The sequence below is a fragment of the Macrobrachium nipponense genome, chromosome 26 (assembly GCF_015104395.2).
Source record: "Macrobrachium nipponense isolate FS-2020 chromosome 26, ASM1510439v2, whole genome shotgun sequence".
Classification (NCBI taxonomy): Eukaryota; Metazoa; Arthropoda; class Malacostraca; order Decapoda; family Palaemonidae; genus Macrobrachium; species Macrobrachium nipponense.
In genome coordinates, this window is record NC_087215.1 from 19202226 (window position 1) to 19222194 (window position 19969).

General features: G+C 41.3%; 1 protein-coding gene across 2 annotated transcripts; it reads left to right on the forward strand.

The window, feature by feature from the left end:
• Positions 1-1996: 1996 nt before the first annotated feature.
• Positions 1997-19899, forward strand: LOC135200027 (CDK2-associated and cullin domain-containing protein 1-like). 2 transcript variants are annotated; one of them, XM_064228259.1, is made up of 7 exons: positions 2066-2197; positions 4513-4645; positions 7113-7351; positions 8424-8519; positions 15312-15414; positions 16020-16135; positions 19643-19899. In XM_064228259.1, the coding sequence occupies exons 3-7, from the start codon at positions 7115-7117 to the stop codon at positions 19805-19807; spliced, it is 717 nt and encodes a 238-aa protein (XP_064084329.1). In that variant the 5' UTR covers positions 2066-2197; positions 4513-4645; positions 7113-7114; the 3' UTR covers positions 19808-19899. The 2 variants fall into 2 exon arrangements, with proteins under 2 accessions (XP_064084328.1, XP_064084329.1); XM_064228258.1 differs by lacking the exon at positions 4513-4645 and having other exon boundaries at positions 1997-2197.
• The last annotated feature ends 70 nt before the right edge of the window (positions 19900-19969 follow it).

Genomic DNA, 19969 nt, shown 5'->3' on the forward strand with positions numbered 1-19969 from the left:
TGATAGCTTTGTTAATTGTGCCTTTCCAAGTAAACATATATGAAGAAATGACAGACTATCTAGCATTTATTCAAAATCTGACTGTGGGGATTGCATATTCAAAGCCGATCCTAAATTTTAACATAAAACAGGCAGTCAACACCAGCTCTGATCTCGGAAAACATGTTTTTTTCAGTATATGAAACCTATTCATATGGAACAAGCCCGCGGGGGCCAGTGGCTCGAAATTCAAGCTTCTAAAGAAAATATGTTTGTTTCAACCACCACAGCAGGCCTGTACCGAGGGTGGCGGGGGTCGAACGAACCCCTCAAATTTCTGGAAGTCCATATTTTCTGTAAACCAAAGTCAGTACTTTGAATAACATCTAATCGGGTAGAAGTGCAGAGACCACTTACCCAATTTTTCTTCTTAATATAACTAAAATAACATTTTCAAGTATTTCATCTTGTATATACCTATATATGCTGACATTCATGGAAGAAAAGGTCCAGTTTTGGGAAAAACGACACCCCTCCCGCCCCATAGAAAAACTGGGTATACGGGCCTGCACAGAGCCCGCCCCACACCTCGGCAGTAACTGATCATGATCAGAGCCAGTGATTTTTTCGTCACCCTGGAGGAGGCGTGAACTCATGGCATTCCATGACACTAACAAACAAAATAATCTTTCGTTACGCTAGGCTAGGCCTGTATGAAAGACACAAATGAAGGAAAAACAGAGAAGTGCCTGTTTCACTTACCTAATACTGTTGATGGGCTTTGATCATAGGGTAAATGAGTTGCCTTCGGAGAGAAAGACGCAACAGGATGAGTCCAACGTATTGCTTCATGTAGCTTTGCCAGCGTCGTTTGAGTCTATAAGGCATAACCCATCTCTATCTAATCTGTCCCTTGCCCAATAAACATCCCCCCCCCAAAAAAAAAAAATGCTCTCTTATGCCTTTGCCTAATAATAAAGACAACGTTCCACCTCGGTGGCCACAGTTCCACCCAGTAGAGTTACCCGGTACATCAATCAAGGGGCTAAGTGTCCTGGTAATCATCTATCTTGTATTCCTGAAAAAGCGAGACTTGGACATCAATCTCTCCATAATCTAAATACATGGAAGTACCTTCATCAAATTCAGGCATGATGTTCTTTCCTCCGGTAATGAACATCCACCCAGAAGATATACCAAATGATAAAGCTTAACAGTGTAGAGATCGTCAAGCTCCTTGCCACGCATATAGAAAATGAAATCAATAAAGGGCAAATGTATTACACCCTACAGTATATCTCAAAATCACATCTTTATGATATACCTACTATTTTCCAGAAAATGCTCATTTTTACTCCAGTTCTACAATGGAAGAATTGTTAAGGTCTGATGCAAACAGGAAGAGCTGAAACTTTTGATTCGTCAAGTTTCCGCGCTCCTCTTCACGCAACTAAACAGCAATGTCCCTGGTCCTGTAGGGAATCTGAGAGTCATAGAGAAGTTATATAAGATGTCCATTCCTTCAGGACTGCTCCTATGAAATTACTCCTATAAAACAACAATCTATTTTAGTTATATATTGTGATCACATAACCCTCATCTTCTTTTGAATTCATATCAGTAGCGTAACTCGTCATCACCCTTTCATCTTCGTAGTTAATACATGACGCAATGATTTGAGGTAAAAGAAATATTTTCTATGCAATATATCTATTACAGAATACCAAGGTCTTTGATATATCGAGATAACCTTATATCAATTTCTACATCAAATAACATTACAACTTTAAACACCCGAGAAACATCAAGGCAACCGCATGTTTGCAGATGTCATTGTGACTATTTTAACATGATTGTACTAGAAATATACCCATTCTAACAGCACTTACGCTAATATTGGGACATATTATTCTATATTTCATCAATATAACAATAAATTTAAAATGAACTAGTGTCTAGATTTTGTAAATCAGCTTCCAAACTATTGTTTTACAATTATGACATAACAATAGTAAGACAACTCAGGTGCATCCGTACGATGCTATAGCAGAGTTTTCGTCTCCCGAGAGGAGTGTCTCCCCACCAGTTTTTGATGTTGTTTTAGCAACGTAATTGACCAGCCGTCTCTGAAAACCCATTCAAGTGATGGATGAACAAATGGTCATAGAAAGGACGGGAGATCAAGGCGTAACAGTCGCCCCTCCAAGGCGATCTTTAGGTAAGAATAGCAGCATTGTCATTTCCAACAGTGATGTATGATAATGTCATTTTTAATGCCTGTGCAATATGCAATTTATTACTTGACAATTGAATCGCCCCATTCAAATCTTCTCGTTCCGACTGCAGCCTCATTCCTTAATTATATTTTAGATACTAGTTTATAGTTCTTCTCTGGAGGATTAATTGTGGTAGGCCTAACATTGCCGGAATTTAGCAGCCTTGGCCCCTCCTAAGTGTGGACAAATTAGTGTCGTCAGTTGATAGCCTAATTATAGCCTAGGCCTTGATAAATTACATGTGCTTATCATTTATTTATGGGTTTATAACCTGATTATTGATAAATAAATGTTAAGTCAGTGCAGCATGGTAAATTAGCCTAGTTTCTTGCCAAACCAATCAACCGTTTTAGCCTACTCACCTATGAGCTCATTTTGGGATACAGTGGGCATGTTTTTAACCCTTATACCCAGTTTAGGCTTGCCCTCGTATTTTATTTCTCCCAATCCTATATCTGAAAGTTTTGAGAGGACCTCAGTGGGAATTTGGGGTTTTTGAGTGGGATAAAAGAAAGTCAGTAGGTATAGGCAAAAAACCATGATGAAATATTTTTCTTAATAAATAAAAAGATGTTCCATGCATTCAATACTAAAACATCATCATAAAGATAAGCACAAAAATGTGTTGTTGGCAGTTGATCGGATGTTTCCTAACTTAACCTAATATAAGTTGCCATTTTAAACCAGGACTAAAAATGGTGCCAGCACTAATTACGTTGATACATCCCAACTTAAACCTTTCCTAACCTAACGCAACCAAATTCTCAGCATCCGAAGCTATCTGACAGAGAGGGGCAACATCTTCCTCGATGGAACCCCCTTGAAGCTCCCTTATAGCCTACTACTCTACTGCCTGTTGCTAACCTTGAGTTTTCAAGGTTGGTCATATGCCCTTGGGTAGTTCAGGTCATTTAGTGTGGGTCTTTTGATGAACAGAAGGAAGTGTCTATGGGAGGCTCGCTCATCCACTTAACCTTCCCATTTTCACAGAGCATTGTTGCCAGAATGTGTGGGTCCACAATGCCCCGAGAATTCTTGATGTATTTTCCACTTACTTTTGAATGATAAAACAATTGTTTCATACCCAGCAAATCTAGATACTATATCAAGCTTAAAGGACGTTTTAGGAAAAATATAAGCAATTGTTAACCTACAAAATTGCTTCATTTTCCAAGCTCACCTAACTATTACCTTGCTTATCCCTTTTTCATGACCATTTTCATAAGTCAGAGTTACTCCAAATCATTCCATGATATTTACTTCTAAAGTTATAGAAATGCTTGCTTATTATAACGGAGTATCATTTTGTTTTTCCTCGCTGGAGTTACAGATTGAATATAAGCTATTTGAAGGGAAATGTTTCTGATTAGTATATAAACTTACAAAACTTCCCTTTTATATTTGAACCCAAAGGGAAATAGTGTTGTCAGTGTACCTTATTTGGTGCGCTGTCAGCATTACTAAAGGGTGTATCTAGCATCTCTTTGGCCCCTAGCTGTAGTACCCACTTTTTAGACTTTTACTTTTACTCCTCCACTCCAACTTCTTTTTTTTAAATCTTGCTATTCAATACCTCTAACCGTTACTTTAGATCCATGTACTTCATTTCCTTCATTATGTGGCTCTCTTTATCTTGCTGTGCACCACTGCAACTCTGTGTTTTTATTGTCTGTATGTAGTGCTGAATGATTGAAAGTGCCCCAGAGCTTGGCTTGACAGCCTAAATTTTGTAAATCAATCAGTATTCATATATTTGATCATTATAAACCACAGCCATTCCACAATGGAGGATTTCTCTGAGGGTAAAGAGGAAGCAGAATCTAGAAATAGGTGCCATCTTGAAAGTAAGAAAAATTTAAAGTTTTGATTGGCTAATACATCACAAAGCTGTTACACAGTGGTCATGAGATCATAGACTGGCTTGGAAAATAGTTTGGAAGAAGAGATTACTTAATCATTATTTTTATGGAAAAGTCAAATGGATACTTAGAAAATTCGGGAACCTGTTTTGCACAGTGATTATGTAAACTGTAAGCATTATCATTTGATTATGGCATTATTTGATTCAGTCTTGGCTAAGAATTGATTTATACTACATTAGCCAAACATTTCAAATGTTTTTAATTTTGGTCAATACCATAAGCTATAGGCAAGTAACCTGATTTACTTCTAGTTAGCCTTTGCAGTTCATTACTCATTTCTAACCTAGACTAGCTTACCCATAAATTTAAAAAGTCTGGTCATCATCTTTTTCCAGCTGAGCTGCTGCTAGTAAATGTGTACTAGTTGATTTAATCTAAATCCGAAGGTTGCAGGGTGGTAGGTTATGTCAGTTTTCAAGCTGTGAAGTTTATTCTACCAGATAAACAGTGTGGACCCTCCTATTTGAGGTAGATGTAATCTTAACTTGTCTTACTATCATTTTTTTTTTTTGCCATCAATTTATGTGATAGACCCATGACATTGTGTGAAATAGTAGTAGCGGTGCCCTCTCCTATCAAGTAAGGCCAGAAATTATCATCTGTTAAATACAGTAGGCTACAGGATAACTAAAAATTGTCAGTAATATTAGAACTTGCAGTGAGAAGTTTGCAGTAAATATTAAGGGTTGCTAGTAGTTAGTACCTTACATATTTAGTTTTCATTTTCATGAATACTGTTTCCTGAAACAAAAGTAGTAAGCCTAAGCAAAGGGTCATTTAAATTGCATACTATATTATCATTGTACAGTAGTATATAGAAATATTGTTAAGAACCAGACATGACTTACTTCTATACAGTAGTTTTAATGCTTATTAAAGGCTAAATAGATATGACCATCTTAGACTCCAAGTCTATGAACTGATGATCTTTCACTTTTATTATGTTGAGTCGCCTCACTTTCTGCTTCAGTTATTCATAAAAGTTACTATTCAGGGTCATCTGGCTTTGGTACAACATTATCTGATCAAAATTAATTATGGTTTCTTGGTGGATTATTTTCATTACTAATATACTGTACTAATATGCTGTAACAGGCTTAGCATATTCAACAGATAAAAGAGAAAACCATCCTTTCTCTCAGATGACTGTGAAACACTTTCAAGGTGATCATTTCCCACTGTATCAGTGTTTATGCCCTTTCTGCATCCAAGTTTGGACATAATATCACTGCTTCAGTTCAGTCTTTGGTGTTTTGCACTTTCATTCATTCCATTTGTCTTTTAATATTTTCAAGACCTTTTCTTTCAATTCTGCTTTTAATGTCATCAGCATACTGTAGCTGTGGTGGCCCTCCATTTATCTACCTCTAGTACCACCCATTTAATTTTGGTCAGTGCATGAATAAACTTTTGTATTGGTAGTCCCTGCTTACCGGCGGACTCGGTTAATGGCGATACGGTTTTATGGGGCTTTAAAGCACTTCAAAATCAGTGATTTATGGTGCTGATAGTAGAGTTATGGTGCCATAACATACCTAACTGAGGTACCATAAATCATCATGCAGTGGTTCTTAATCTTTTTCAGTGCCCGTACCCCTTGATATCTCTGAAAATGTTCTCGTACCCCCATCCAATATAAATACCATACAAACATGAAAAAGATTAGTGATACAAACCTTGCTGAGAAATTATTGGATTTTTTAATTACTGAACAAAGGTAATTTATTTCAAATGAAAAGTGTCAATTAGTAGTGTTTTGCTTTTTCGTGGTAAATATACGGTACCATTGCACTAGGTATCAAGTCTCGTACCCCCCAGTTTAAGTTTTCGTACCCCTTGGGGGTACAGGTACCCCAGGTTAAGAACCACTTCATCAGTGGGTTATCTGTGCCATTAACCAAAACTCGGTGCCATAAATCGCTGAGTTTCGGTTAATGGTGGTTTTCACTTATCAGCACCCTGCCGATAACTGGGGACTGCTGTATTGTAGCCAGAAAAATAGGAGGGAGGTTATGCTCATTAATGTCTGTTTCTTTGTCCTCCTTAGAAGATCACAAAAATTGAGTACTATAGTAGAAATCATCAAAACTTGTGGAGATGTGAAGAATGATCTAAGGAAGTGTCACGGATTTGGAAGATAGATTAGGATGCAAATTCAATCTAATTCAAGTTATGTTTATGTGTTATACCAGTCTTAATTTCTGACTGCACTCAGTCAACACAAGAAAATTTTGCATTAAAGTTCAACAAAATTTGATTTCCCTGAACCTAAATAACTACAGAATTAGGCATTTGTAAAGTAGTACAGCAGTTAGCCTATCTATATTTGGGCTTGAATTTATCACATTTAAAAATGGTATATGTTAATGAGAAGTAAGAGGTTAATCTAACTTGCTAATTTCTGTTAGTATCTACAGTAGTACATATACTATTACTTATGATTTGGTTTTAGGACTTGCTGTGGTATTGCTTTTTAAAAAGATCGATAATTACGTAGTGCAATTATATGGCTATGAATGAAAGTCTTCCCAAATTCAGGTTTGGTAATTAGTGCAATTATATGGCTATGAATGAAAGTCTGCCCAGATTCGGGATTGATAATTGAAAAGCATGTTTAGTTTAGAATAAATACTTGCACTGGATTGTACATTTTAGAATATTTGCCAAGTAACAAGTATTTTGCAGCATACAACATATATTTAAGAATGCATTTCACAGGAAGGAAACCGAAATACTTTGTTTTTAACAGTAGTATAATTATTTAAAGATAAAAATTTCTGAATTTTATTATATGTCTGCAACAATTATACTGTATATTCAACCTTAACTGCAACTCAGAAATTTAAATGCCTGTGTAAAGAATTTGGTCCTTGATTAATACACTTTGATCCTTATTAGGTGAATTTGTGTTTATTAATCTCTTATTTGTTTGTAGCTATGTCAAATATGACAGATGACGACTACCATAATACTTACTGGCCCCAACTACGAGGGGCAGTTGATAGGTTATTGCAAGGGCCTCCTCCCGCACCACACTCAGGACCAGTCATTCAGTTTGAGCCTATGTACTCTGCAGCCTACAAATGTGTGTGTCAACAGTATTCCGAGTCTCTCTATAAAGACCTTACGTCTCATATCCACAAGCATTTTTTAAAGATTGCGTTAGATATGCGGGTAAGTTTTGTCAAGTACATACTGTAGCTTAGTATTAACAGATTATAGAAAGATTGGTCTGAGATAGTATTTAGTAGTGTACTGATTTTGAAGGTTATTTTCATTCCAGTAAAACATTGTTCTTTTATCTAAACAAAATTTTACCCTGCTAACAGTTTTTTCACTTAAATGTTGGTTTTAAGGAATTTGTGTGTAGTAGTGATTATTACATAGGGACAGGGAACTGTAAAGATGAAATCCTAGTAATTTGAGTTATTTTTGGCTATCAAGACAGTAAACTATAAAGTAATAGAAAAAGAATAAACATCTTTTAATAAAGTTTTATAATCTTAAAAGAATGGTGTTAGGAACAACTACATTTTCTAATTTTAAAGACTTGTTTGTCATCATATTTGCTTCTGTTTAGAGGCCGGCAGTGCCAAGGGCTGTGAATACGATTATTCTCGTGTTATGAATCAATGTACATACAGTATTTGGAAAAGGGCAGTTTGTTTCTTTTTGTAACAAAAGATAGTTTATTTGGAAACCTGTTCCCCCTTTACCATGTGACATTTTACATTGCATTTTAACATAAATTGATTTTGATGAGAATTATCAGAATACTCTTAGCCACTGTCGCACTTAAAGTGTGATAGAAAATGGATAGAAAATTAAGTCCAGTAACTGTACAGGTTCTAATCCTTATTAATTTGAGCTTCCAAATAGACCAAATCTGATCTGTAGAATAGTTAATAAGTGGGAAACTATTTATTACTGTTAAATTGTTTATATGGGATATCAGTATGATAGTACTGGAATATAGATTTTGGATTTTATGAAGCACATTGGAATCTCACTTCATCAGTCAGAGATGAGTTGTATTTGCTTATTTCTTAAAAGTAACTTATCTTTTCTCACTGGAAACATTACTTTGTTTCTTTTTAGTGCATAATTTATCAGTATATTCAGTGCTTGTTATTAATTGGAATTTTTTGCTAGGATGATTTAAGCAATTTAATGTTCTACATATATCAGTTTCGATTGTAAATCAGACTAAAAGCTAAGAAAAACTCATAATTTTCTCTTTCCACAGGATTTCGACGATGAGCAGCTCATTATTAGTTATTACAACTTACTCAATCGTATCATTTATAGTTTAGATGGCATTATTCCGATTTTCACATACCTGGTAAGCATGATGAATTTTTTTTTGAGTGGATTGTTTATGTAATGACATTACCCTATGAATCAAGTTGAATTTTGCCTACTGGAAATTCATGTTTGACACAGTTTTCCTTATTTAAATGGAAAACTGTGTGCTAATTTCAAGTTCCTACAGTAAAATAGCAACTTTCAAAGTGACATGAATACAGTCAGATTTTTTTGTTCCCTAGGCATAATAAGCAAATAAACATCATTAGTATAGTACTAGTTTTTAAGCCTATCCACCTTATGTCAGCTGTCGTGTCTGGTATACTTGATTTTCTTTGGTAGGTGAAATTTTTTTTTTTTTCTCTCTCTCTCTCAAATGAGTCATTTCATCTTGCAACTCGTGTCTGTTACTGTACTCCTTTTGTCCCTTCCTTTACATCTTTCCGTTAAAGCATCCCAGTTTCTTCTTTTACCATATCCTCAGCTGGGTCATATAATTATGTATATGTATGAACTGTTTTAACCAAATGTCTCTTACAGTGATTGCCCAAAGAATCTCTTTTTGAATGTGAAAATTAAGGCAAAGAAAATTATTGAAACTTGGATAGCTAAGTGGAAAGACACACTAAAGATACACGTACATGAAGTATATAAGGCATATAGCAGTGCGGTTGGGGCCAAAGGGATACTAAATTGAACATTCATTATTGCTAAGGAGCTAAACATACAGTGGAGTTATCTTAGATTTAGTCAGCAAGATTGTCATAGGTATATACAGACATGTTTGGTGCCATTACGTACTATATCAAAACATGAGAAATAAGTTATGAATATCTTTGAGTAAAGAGACTAGGAAACTGTTAAGAGGAATTTGGAATCGCATAACCCTCTTTCCTTAGATCTTGGTCTTTTATTCAAGAGATTAGGATATGGTTGGTGGGAATTAAAGTCAATACAGTATGGTCCCCAATTAAGCAAGAATTTGGTCGATCCACGGCCTCATGTAAGTGGAAAATCGCAGTTGTTCCGATACGTATACAAACCCTCGGTCCTTTAACAATAGGAAGGTAACTTAGCGGCAGCTGAACCGGTCGTCAGCTTCAAACAAGGGGATTCAGTAGTTAACTACTTGTCCGGCAGTTGGCGGTCAGCTCGACTGCGAGGAGAGGAGTCACTTTGCTTTCAGCCGTGTTGGTGGATAGATGTGTTGCTCGCCTCTCTACCCGCTGTATACATCGTGTGCTTGGTTTTCTTCACATTGTGAAGGCTTTTTCTCTTTTTCTCTTGCTAGTGTGCATGTGCAAAGCTAACGTAAGTACGTGTTTGTTTTATATTATTCATACTATCGTGAATTGTGATTTATTATGGATTCCCGAGAGCCGGAGAGACCCCCCACCCCCCCGCCCCCCCCATCAGCCGCAGATTGTGCCCTGGTGTGGAGGGCCGTAAGTGTGGGGCCTTTCGGTCCTCTGTCGAGGTAGATCCTCATGAATTTTGCACTCGGTGCTGAGGGCGAGAATGCTCTCGCACCGAGCCATGTGATGTGTGCATTGTTTGGTCGGAGGAGCAGTGGGAGCGCTATGGAGGGAGGAAGAAGCCGCGTAAGCCAGCCAGGGAGTCATCGGATGATCTCCTGTTACTCCCTTGGTCACGGACAAGTCTTCTTCTTTCTTCCCTCCATCTCAGCTCCCTCGTATGGCTCCTTCCCCTTCAGGGGGGGTATCTCGCTCCTCCTCCTCTCTTGATCAGTCGAGCGTGGAGGAGGGGCTAGATACCCTGATGTTCAGCTGTATTCAGGGTCGTCCGTTTCGCTCGGGGTTGGAACTGTCTCCCCCCCCCCTCCCCTACTAACCCGATTACTCTTCCTTCCTCAGATCTGCTTGCCACGGGGGACGATCTCGGCCGGGCCTGGTACTCGCATAGTCATCAGGTAACTCATGGCCCAACCACAACCACGACCACGACGGTATCCACGCCGGGCTACGCTGCTCCGCCGCACCTGGTATACACCCAGCACGTTGCCATGGTTACCCCGACAGCTGCTGTTCAGGCGCCGCTGCCGGATGTGAAGAGGTATAGTGTGACGCCGCCGCCTGGTTTTGCCGATCTTGCTCCAGCCCCTGACTTCCGGTGTCCCAAGATCTCTCCTTTGGACCTGCCTCCAGTACAGAGGATGCCGCTGGTTCCTGCCCCGCCTCCTGTTCCTGGGATTGCTGCCGCTCCAGTACCAGTTCCTGCCACTGTTGTTCCTGCCAGTGGTGTTGCTGCCCCCACCCCAGGTCCTTCTGGGCAGTAGCAGTCGGGCCCTGTTGCTTCGGCAACTGCCCCGGCTCCGTCCTGGATGGAAGACCTGACGGTTATCCTGAGGAAGCTGACGAAGAAGTAGAAGAAGAAGAGGAGGAAGGTGTCATCATCATCTTCATCGTCTTCTTCGTCGTCGTCTGCCGCCGCTTCCCCTTCGACTTCTAAGGCCCCACAGCCCCACAGCCTCCCCCCCTAAGAAGGCTCGCTCTGAGACTTCTAAGGGTCCGTCCCACCCCGTTGGGACGGTTGGGACTTCCGCTGGTCCTCCTGTTCCTTCAAGAACAGGGCCTGTCTCTCCTTCCGCAAGGAAGAAGACGGGGACCGGAGGTATGCCATGGAGGAGTAGCCGGCTACAACCCCGGTACCCGTTCCTCGCCTAGCGCACAGAGGTTCTGCCTCGCACCAGGTACCGTCTCGGCCTCCGTTCGCGAGAGGTACCAAGTGTACGGTTGCCTGCGGCAGCCAAGACCCAGGCAACCGAGTCCGCTCGGCGCCAGGATCCAGGACGGAGCGGAAGACTGGCAGGAGTCACCCAGGTGACTCCTACCAGGCCAGAGATTGCTCTCGTGGCGAGCCGTCGGTAGCCAGGGTTGACGCGACGGTCCCAGACCGGCCGCGGGCTGAGGCGAGGAAGCGGTCCCCTCGGTCGCCTGGACCAGCCTTGGCTGGTCCAAGCAGCGTGACGCGCCATGAGGACAGGCTTCGCTCCCACCGTGACAGTGGACTCTGCCGGTCCCCTGACCGCCGCTCCTAACGGGACCAGGCAGAGAAGGGAACCAGCAGCAGCTCTTCTGATGCTCGGGACCGTCGCTGCTGTTCTCGGTCCAGCCGCTCGACCAGGCCTGCAGCTCCTGATCGCCTGCAGCCCCCCCAGCACGCCGGTTCTGCCAGTGGGCAATGGGGTAGCGTCAGGTCTACCTCTCCTATCCCTTCAACTTCCTCGGGCTACACCGGGAAGAGCGAGGCGATCAGGAGTGATCGCGAGGGGTGCACTCCTCGCGATCCCGCCACAATGCCCTACGAACCTGGCATGGTCTTAGGACCGACCAGATCATAGGCGCAAGTGGCAGGAGTAGACTGGGAGGGGTCTGTTGTGGTTCCTCCTGTGGAAGGAGGAGGGTCTCGGGAGGCGCTCTCCCTGGACGGGCTTGACGGTCCGTTTCCGCAGGACGCAGTCACTCCCGAGATCCAGAGGTCGTTCGCTGAGGTTATTGCACTGATTCGTCAGCACAACGAACGACCTTGGGGAAGGATCGCCGCTCCCACCTTCCGAGCCTACATCGGGTTTGGAGTCGTTCTGGGGACCCAAAAAGGTGGTCCCTCACAGTGTCTAAAGCCGCGGCCTCTTCGGGAAACATCACTCCTGAAGGGGACCCGGCTTTCGTGAGACTGTGCCAGTCAAGAGGTAGGGCTATCTCCTACCTGGCCCACCAGACGGCTAACCTGTGGGCCAACCTGGTTCTGAGGGTAGGGACGCTGTCCTCACTAGAGTAACCAGGGCGGCTGGGCAAGAGGTGGCCTTGGGTCTTTGCACGGACGGTGCGGAGTTCCTCCTCTCTCTTCCCCAGAGAGATGGTGGACGCTGCTGTGGAACAACGGCGCAAAGATGAAAGTGACCGTTAAGTCCACCAAGCAGTATCGAAGGTGGCTGGGCAACCTCGAATGACTGCGGCTAAGCCCAAGAGTTTAGCTAGCGCTTCCTCTGTGGCCAAGACGATCGCTTCGAGAGGTCTTGCCCACCCGGGAAAACTCAGGCCCCCCCCCAGGGTGTGATGTGACTCTCATCCTTAGGAGTTTGACTTGAAGACCCTTCGAGCCACTCCGAGAGTCGTCAGACAGGGATCTGACCCTCAAGACCCTCTTCCTGCTGGCCCTGGCATCGGCGAAGAGAGTAGGGGAACTTCATGGTCTTTCCTTCGACGTTAAGCATTCCAGGGGATGGGGATCCGTGACACTCAATTTCATCCCGGACTTCTTAGCAAAGACTCAGAATCCTTCAGTCCCTGACGACCGGTTCGAGTCTTTCATAATCCCCTCCCTGAAGGACTTCACTGATAACAATGCGGATGAGATACTGCTTTGTCCTGTGAGGGCGCTACAGCGCTATTTGAAGAAAACTTGACACCTCAGGCCTGAGTGTCGACGCCTCTTTGTTAGCACCAGGGTTACCAAGAAAGAGGTTTCCAAGAACACTCTTTCTGGCTGCATGAGGTGATCAGGAGGGCGTACGACGCAGATGGTAGTGACGACACCCCATACCCTTCGTCTAAGAGCTCACGAAGTCAGATGCATTGGTCCGAACTTCTCCATGGCGCAGGTTCTGAAGGCAGGGGTTTGGGCCAACCAAACCACCTTTACTTCCTTCTACCTTCGGGATATTACCCACAAGTCTTTGGACACCTTTTCCTTGGGACCCGTGGTGGCTGCTCAACAAGTTGTGTAGCCTACCCAGCACCCGAGCGGACAGAACAGCATCGCATCCTTGTGTGACTGCATGAATGGACGAGTGAAAGAATGTGACTGGCTTCTCTTACTCCTTCTTTCTTCCTCCTCTACCTGTGGGCAGAGGGGCTCGGTCGTCACTAGGCTGAACAGGAAGCAGATGCAGGTAAGCTACACGACTGAGCTCCATCCTATCCCTTTCAGTAGGGATAGGAGTGTTTATCCACCACTCCCCTCACAAGGGGGGGAGTGGAAGCCAACAAGAGACAAACCAATACTTCATATTGGCTCTTGAAGTAGGAACTAGTTCTTGTGTATTTGCTATTTATAAGAGGTACGCTCACCTCCCTCTTATAAATTTGGTCCAGAGGTCTGGCCACTGATCCTGCGGTCCGCACCCCGATCAGCTGGGCAGAGGCTTGGATCCCTCTCTTTGCCTCTTACGACCAGAGAGGGAACCAAGTCGGGACGAACACCAGTCTGTTCATAAGACTCAGATTCCACCCACCAATAAGTGAGTCTTCCTATTGTTAAAGGACCGAGGGTTTGTATATGTATCGGAACAAATAACAATTTGTCGAAAATTGTATTTTTCCCAACTATACAAACCTGAGGTCCTTTACACATAGTCCCACCTCATGCCACCCCTCACTCTGCGTTTCCTGGGCCTGAAGCAAAGTGACTCCTCTCCTCGCAGTTGAGCTGACCGCCAACTGCCGGACAAGTAAACTATCGAACCCCCTTGTTCGAAGCTTACGACCGGTTCAGCTGCCGCTAAGTTACCTTCCTATTGTTCAGGGACCTCAGGTTTTTATAGTTAGGAAAAATACAATTTTCGACAAATTGTTATATTTCAATACACATACCTTAAGGGAATAATTCCATTATGGCCAAGGCAAACAGCGACTTACCCATTCAAACTTTTTTACTACCCATTTTCAATACTTTTTATACTGTACTGTATTTTTTTCTAATATGAAATTGTCCATATGGATAAATAAACATTAGAAAGGTTTTAAAGTTTTAATAACTTGAAAAAGTTTAAAATTACACCCAGAATGGTTTGATTGTTTGTTTGTTTGTATGGTGCTTTTATGTTGCATGGAACCAGTGGTTATTCAGCAATGGGACCAATGGCTGTACGTGACTTCCGAACCACGTCGAGATTGAACTTCTATCACCAGAAATACACATCTCTCACTCCTCAATGGAATGGCCGAGAATCCCAGAATGGTGAAAACTCCCTACACGTAAACAAACACTGCCACCATTGGGTGCAAGTGTACTGTGTGATACAGTCATTTCCTGCTGTAAAAATCTTTAAAAAACTTTCTGGGTGGAATTTCCTCTACCCATCCTCTGCCAAAAAAACCTTCAAAATCCTCTATCTCATCCTTCGTGAAGAGTTCTTCTGCAGAAGGAAGACTGTGAACCATTTGAGGTTTCGGGGATCGGCATATCATGAGGGTCTTTACTCCCGTTAGGCCTAACAAACTTGGTTTGAGCGCCTGTCTGAGCAGGAGCCTTCCATCTTAACCAATGGCTGAGCAGGAACTCTTTCTCTTGAATCCCCCCCCCCTCTCTCTCTCTCTCTCAGACATCAGCCAACCCCCCCCCCCCTCCCCTCCCCATAAAATACTTTTAAAGACAACAGATTTGATGGATTTTGTGGCGCGTGACTCGCAGTCTTTGAATGGCTTCACAGATGCAGAAAATCTATTTTTGAGAACTAGCGACCGCATAAAACGAGAATCGCACAATCCGATCACGCAATTTTGGGACCATACTGAATATTACTTGAACTCTTTCCATAGTTCTTAGATGTGCTTATGGTGCCTTATATTTTTTTCTTCCAAAATTAATTTGATAATGTCTGACATTGTGGTATCGCCTGCATGATGAATCATTATTAATTATTATACCATATACAATAACGCCTTCATCATGCAGCTGCATCTTACACAGCTTTTATTTATCCAACCAACTACTCAGTCTCCTAATTTTCCTCATGTTATAATTTACGTGTGACTTTTGCGCATAACATATCGTGATATTTTAGTTTCTTTTCCCTTGTATTTTACAGAATAGGATTTACGTAGCAACCAAGTTGGGTTCTAATCTTCGAGCGGAACTCCAGAGTTTATTTTGTATAGATGTTTTAGACCCAGTGATTGAAAGATTATTAGGTAAGACTTTCATTTTATTTTCTTATTTATTACAATGTTTTAAACTGGAATATGTTTCATTATCAATTCCTGAATATTTGTTGTTAGCTTCAAGGGTTCATAAATAGTTAAGGTTTACTAAATTGAAAAAATTATGCATTGCAATTTCTTGTAACAATTTACAAATACAGTGAAGACTGTAATGTAGTAATTTGTTTTTATTACTGTAACCTTACTATGTAATCTAATAATATAACAAAAACTAAAGGTTGCAATAAACATCTTGGTACAAAAGTATGCTCAGCTGCTAATATCGGCTGAAACAGGCTGTGTAGCAAATGGACTGAAAACCATGGGCACTGTACAGTACAACAAAAGTTTAATGAAAGATTAGGTCTGTCTGCTTGACTTAGGGTTTGAACTGCTGAATGATATCAATATTTTTTTAAAAATTGTGCAGACCACTTAGACCAGATAAGGAACTTTGTTGTTAATATGTTTAGTAGCAAACACTTTCCTTTTGGGACACTGTCAATTATAACAATAAGGCTGCAGGTTTAGTACATAGTACAGTATTTTAGGAGAATTTTATAATGTAACATTCTTAATAAAGTTTCAATTTTCAGCTGTTATAAGGCATACAACAGAAGAGAGACCTTTCCATATAGCTCCTCATGTAATTGCAGCACTCATCAAAAATATTCATAAGTTTAATCCAGAATATTCTAAGAAATATCCTCAGGTAAGTTTTTCAAAAAGTAATTCGCATTTTTGTTCTGTTTTAGTGCCTAAAAATACTGTGTAATACATACTATGTACATTCAACAACAAAAGTTTTGCTCAGTGGTGGGTGATGAAAAGGTCTCAGTTTTCATGGGATTAGCAGTCAGTAAATAGATCCTTCTTTCTATGATGGATGTTTGCTGAACTGGGTTTTTTTTATATATATATTTTGGTTGTTCTTTGAAGATAATTTACTCCCTACCTGCTATTAACTCCAGTAAAAATAATTTTTTTATAATTGCTCCAAAGAGCCATTTTCTGTCATTGACACAGCCTGGAAATGTGTAGAAGTGTTTGTTTAGGCGACCTGTAAATTTGCATATGTTTGACCTTTTATTCTTCAATATCCTTATCTTTTTATTTTTTTAATTTTAATTCATATTTTAAACTTTTCGTGCACATACCTAGTTTTTTCGGGTATCTCTCCAAGCATATAAGTTTTTGCACAACTCCTTATTGAACTAGGTTTATATATATACTGCATATAGATTTTCTAAATTTTTCTTCATGTAAAGTAGGAACACAACCATCCTAAGAATGCTAACACAAATGACAACAAATGTCCACATTGCATGTCATGAGTAAGTGTGAGGTTCGTGAGTGTGAGGTGCTTTCCATTTTTGGCTTATCTTTATTGTATTAATATGACAGGTATGGTGGGTTTGGCATGGCATAATATAAATATTTTGGAATTATTTTCATTACATAGTTCAACCATAAATAAATGTTTTGTGTATTGCTTTTTGTAAATATGAGAATTATATTTTTAAGATTAAGTATATTTAGTACTGTATAAGAAATAATGATTTTTGTGATAAAATCAATTTTTTTAGGTACTTACCCTCTATCATTTAGCTTTATCTTTGACTACTTGGCACCGGTTTGACAAGAGTTAAATTTGAAACAATCATCAACGAACGCTCCCAATAGTTACTCCCCCACTGGGGGTGTTGGTTGGTAAGGCAGCAGATGTTTCAGTTGCTCATTCTTCTCTTAATCTTGTCTGAAGCATCGGAATACAGTGAGAGGTCTGGGCTCAGGGACTCATAGAGATTTCCCTGCAAGCAGTATTTCTTCGGACATTCACCAACAAAGGTAAGGTGACGCATCTAGGTTCAAGTGCAACTGAAATGGTCTCACCATAGTAGAGCACCTGAGACTAACTTCTCCAGAGAAGACGTGACCTTGAGGAGGCGAATTTGCTTCTGATTAATAAGAGGTTGTCTACTCAAGCATGTGTCGGAAGAACAGAATCTATTACGTACCATGTCCAGGTAGTCACTCCTTGAGATGGTTCCAGAAAAGATTTCTACATTCATCAGTAACCCTAGCTTTTGCTAAGCCCAGAACTAGCTCTCTTGCCCTCAGGCAATCCTCCCTGGACTTAGCCATGTTAATCCAATAGAGGTTGAGCTTCAATACATCCAGGACAGGCCTCCAACCTCCCGTTGCCTTTGGAAATAGGAATAGCCTGTAGTAAAAACCTGATAACGTAACCAGTGTTTCCTCTATAGCTGCCTTCTCTAACAGAGAAGAGACTTCCTGACTCATGGCCTTTCTCTTTATGGAGGAGTAATGATAGTAGTTTATATTTGACAATGTCACCAAAGGTTGAGAGATTGAGAGAGAGAGAGAGAGATATTGGTGGTTGGTTAATCAGAAGCGGGTGTCTGTTGTGGCGCTCTGTTGTGTAGTATATCAGTGGGAGAGTCTGTTACGAGAGTCGTAAGAAGTAAGGCGTTCGTGGAAGGCATAAAGTTGGTTTTGGCAGCAGTCTTGTCCGTTGATGTATTATTCGATTGATTTTAGTGTTGTAAAGTTGTTGTGCATGTGTCTGTCTGGTTGTGGTGAGGTTGAAGAGGTTGGTAGTGCGTTTCAGTGTCTGTGGGTGGTGTTTGGGGCAGTGTTGGTGGGTTGTTGTGCTGGGGTAAGTCGTGTGGTTGCCGTGTTCTTCCAGGCTGTTGGTGTTTGTCTGCACAGTGATTTGTCAGGTTGTTAGGTTGTTGTGGGGTTGTGGGTCTCGGTTGGTTGGGTTGTTTGGTTATCGGCGGTGGTTGTGTGTCGGCTAGCTTATAGCCTATCCAGCGGACAGCACAGCACAGCCCGGAGTATCTGGAGTTGGGTAAGTACATGTTTTTGTTTTTGTGTGTGTGTGTGTGTAGGTATGGGTCAATTGTCCTGCTGTATTCTGTAGTGTAAAGAGGAAAGTGTGATTGAGGGTGAGTTTGGTAGCCAGATAGATTAAGTTTATGTGGGGGGGGGGGGGGGGGGGGGGGGGGGGGGGGGGGGGGGGGGGGGGGGGGGGGGGGGGGGGGGGGGGGGGGGGGGGGGATTTGCCGCTTGTTTGTAAGCTTGTGATCCCGCCACATCTTCTCTGGGTTGCCTGTCCATGATGGAAAGGCTACAGGCTGGTTTCATGAAGGCAAACTCCTGAAAGGAATGCAATTGCTCTCCAAAAGTACTTTCGCTCTCCAAGCATCAACCCCTAAGCATTCCCATATTTGAGTGAAAAGGACTAACCTGCCCCCTACAGGCACCTGAGGGCTCAAGGAGCTATTCTATATCCGACTTTGGATTCTTGTTATTAGAGGAGGAGATAAACTTCCCTCCCCTTGTAGAACAAGATCTGGAACTTTGCTGGCAAAAGGATACTTTGCTCCTTTTGCACTTTGAAAGGAAGACCTAGTTAAGGAGGTAGCATTGCCCAAAGTTTGTATAAAAGAAGAGGAAGATGCAGGTGACTTCCCTTTAGAGGCTTGGGACTAATGGATAAAAGACCTATTATGTCTTTGCGCGTATAGACAGAGTTTTTCATCAATCATCTTCCCAAATCAATTAACTAAAATTAAAGACTGTCTACTAAGGTAGGGAGACTGATGGAACCAGCAGAGAGCAAATGCCTTGTAAGGGAAGCAAAAAAAACCTAAAGGCCTTAACCAAAGGATCCCTGGCCAAAGGAGGAAGAAATTCTCCAAACTCCTTCAAACACCATTCAAATGTGTTCAGTAGTTTCACTGAACTTTATCATCTCTATCTTGTGCAAAGACCATTTCCTGCAATGATCACATCATTTGTCTGAATCAGTTTACCCCATGATGATCAATGCAAAATGTGTGTATCGTACTGTAAAGAAACCAACCTGGTCTTGCAACTACTTACCTTATAAAATCTAAGAGATTTTGATAAGGAAGATTGAGAAGAAGAATCAATAGTGAAACAACAAACAGTCTAGGTGATCCAATTTGATAACCATGAAAAACAATCCAAATTTCAGAGAACTTGTCTACACAGCCATCTTAGTTCATCGACAAGAGTAGAATGAGCAACCAAAACGTTTGCTGGGAGCATTCGTTAACGATTGTTTCAATTTTAACACTTGTCAAACCCGTGGCAAGTAGTCGCAGATAAAGCTAAATGATAGATCACCTCAAAAATATAATTTAATTTCCTCTTTTTGTACTCTCAGGCATTCGTTGGCTTCATTCCTGGTATCCTACCTCCCATGCGTGAGCATGAATTATCCAGTTACATCTGTGAAACTCAAGAGCTACAGGCTTCCTTACGACAGACTTGGGCTAATACAAGCACTCAAGGTAGAAAAAGGCATTTGGATGAAGAAATGTCTACTTAGAGCAATACCACCAATTATTCCAAGTATGAAGTGCAATTTTATCATATCTAGATTTATATTATTGATGTTTAAATAAAGATTCCATATTTTTAGACTTTTCTCAAGTTTCCCTTTCAAAACTCAAGAAAGGAATGGACTTCGTTAAATATAAAACGTGAGTTG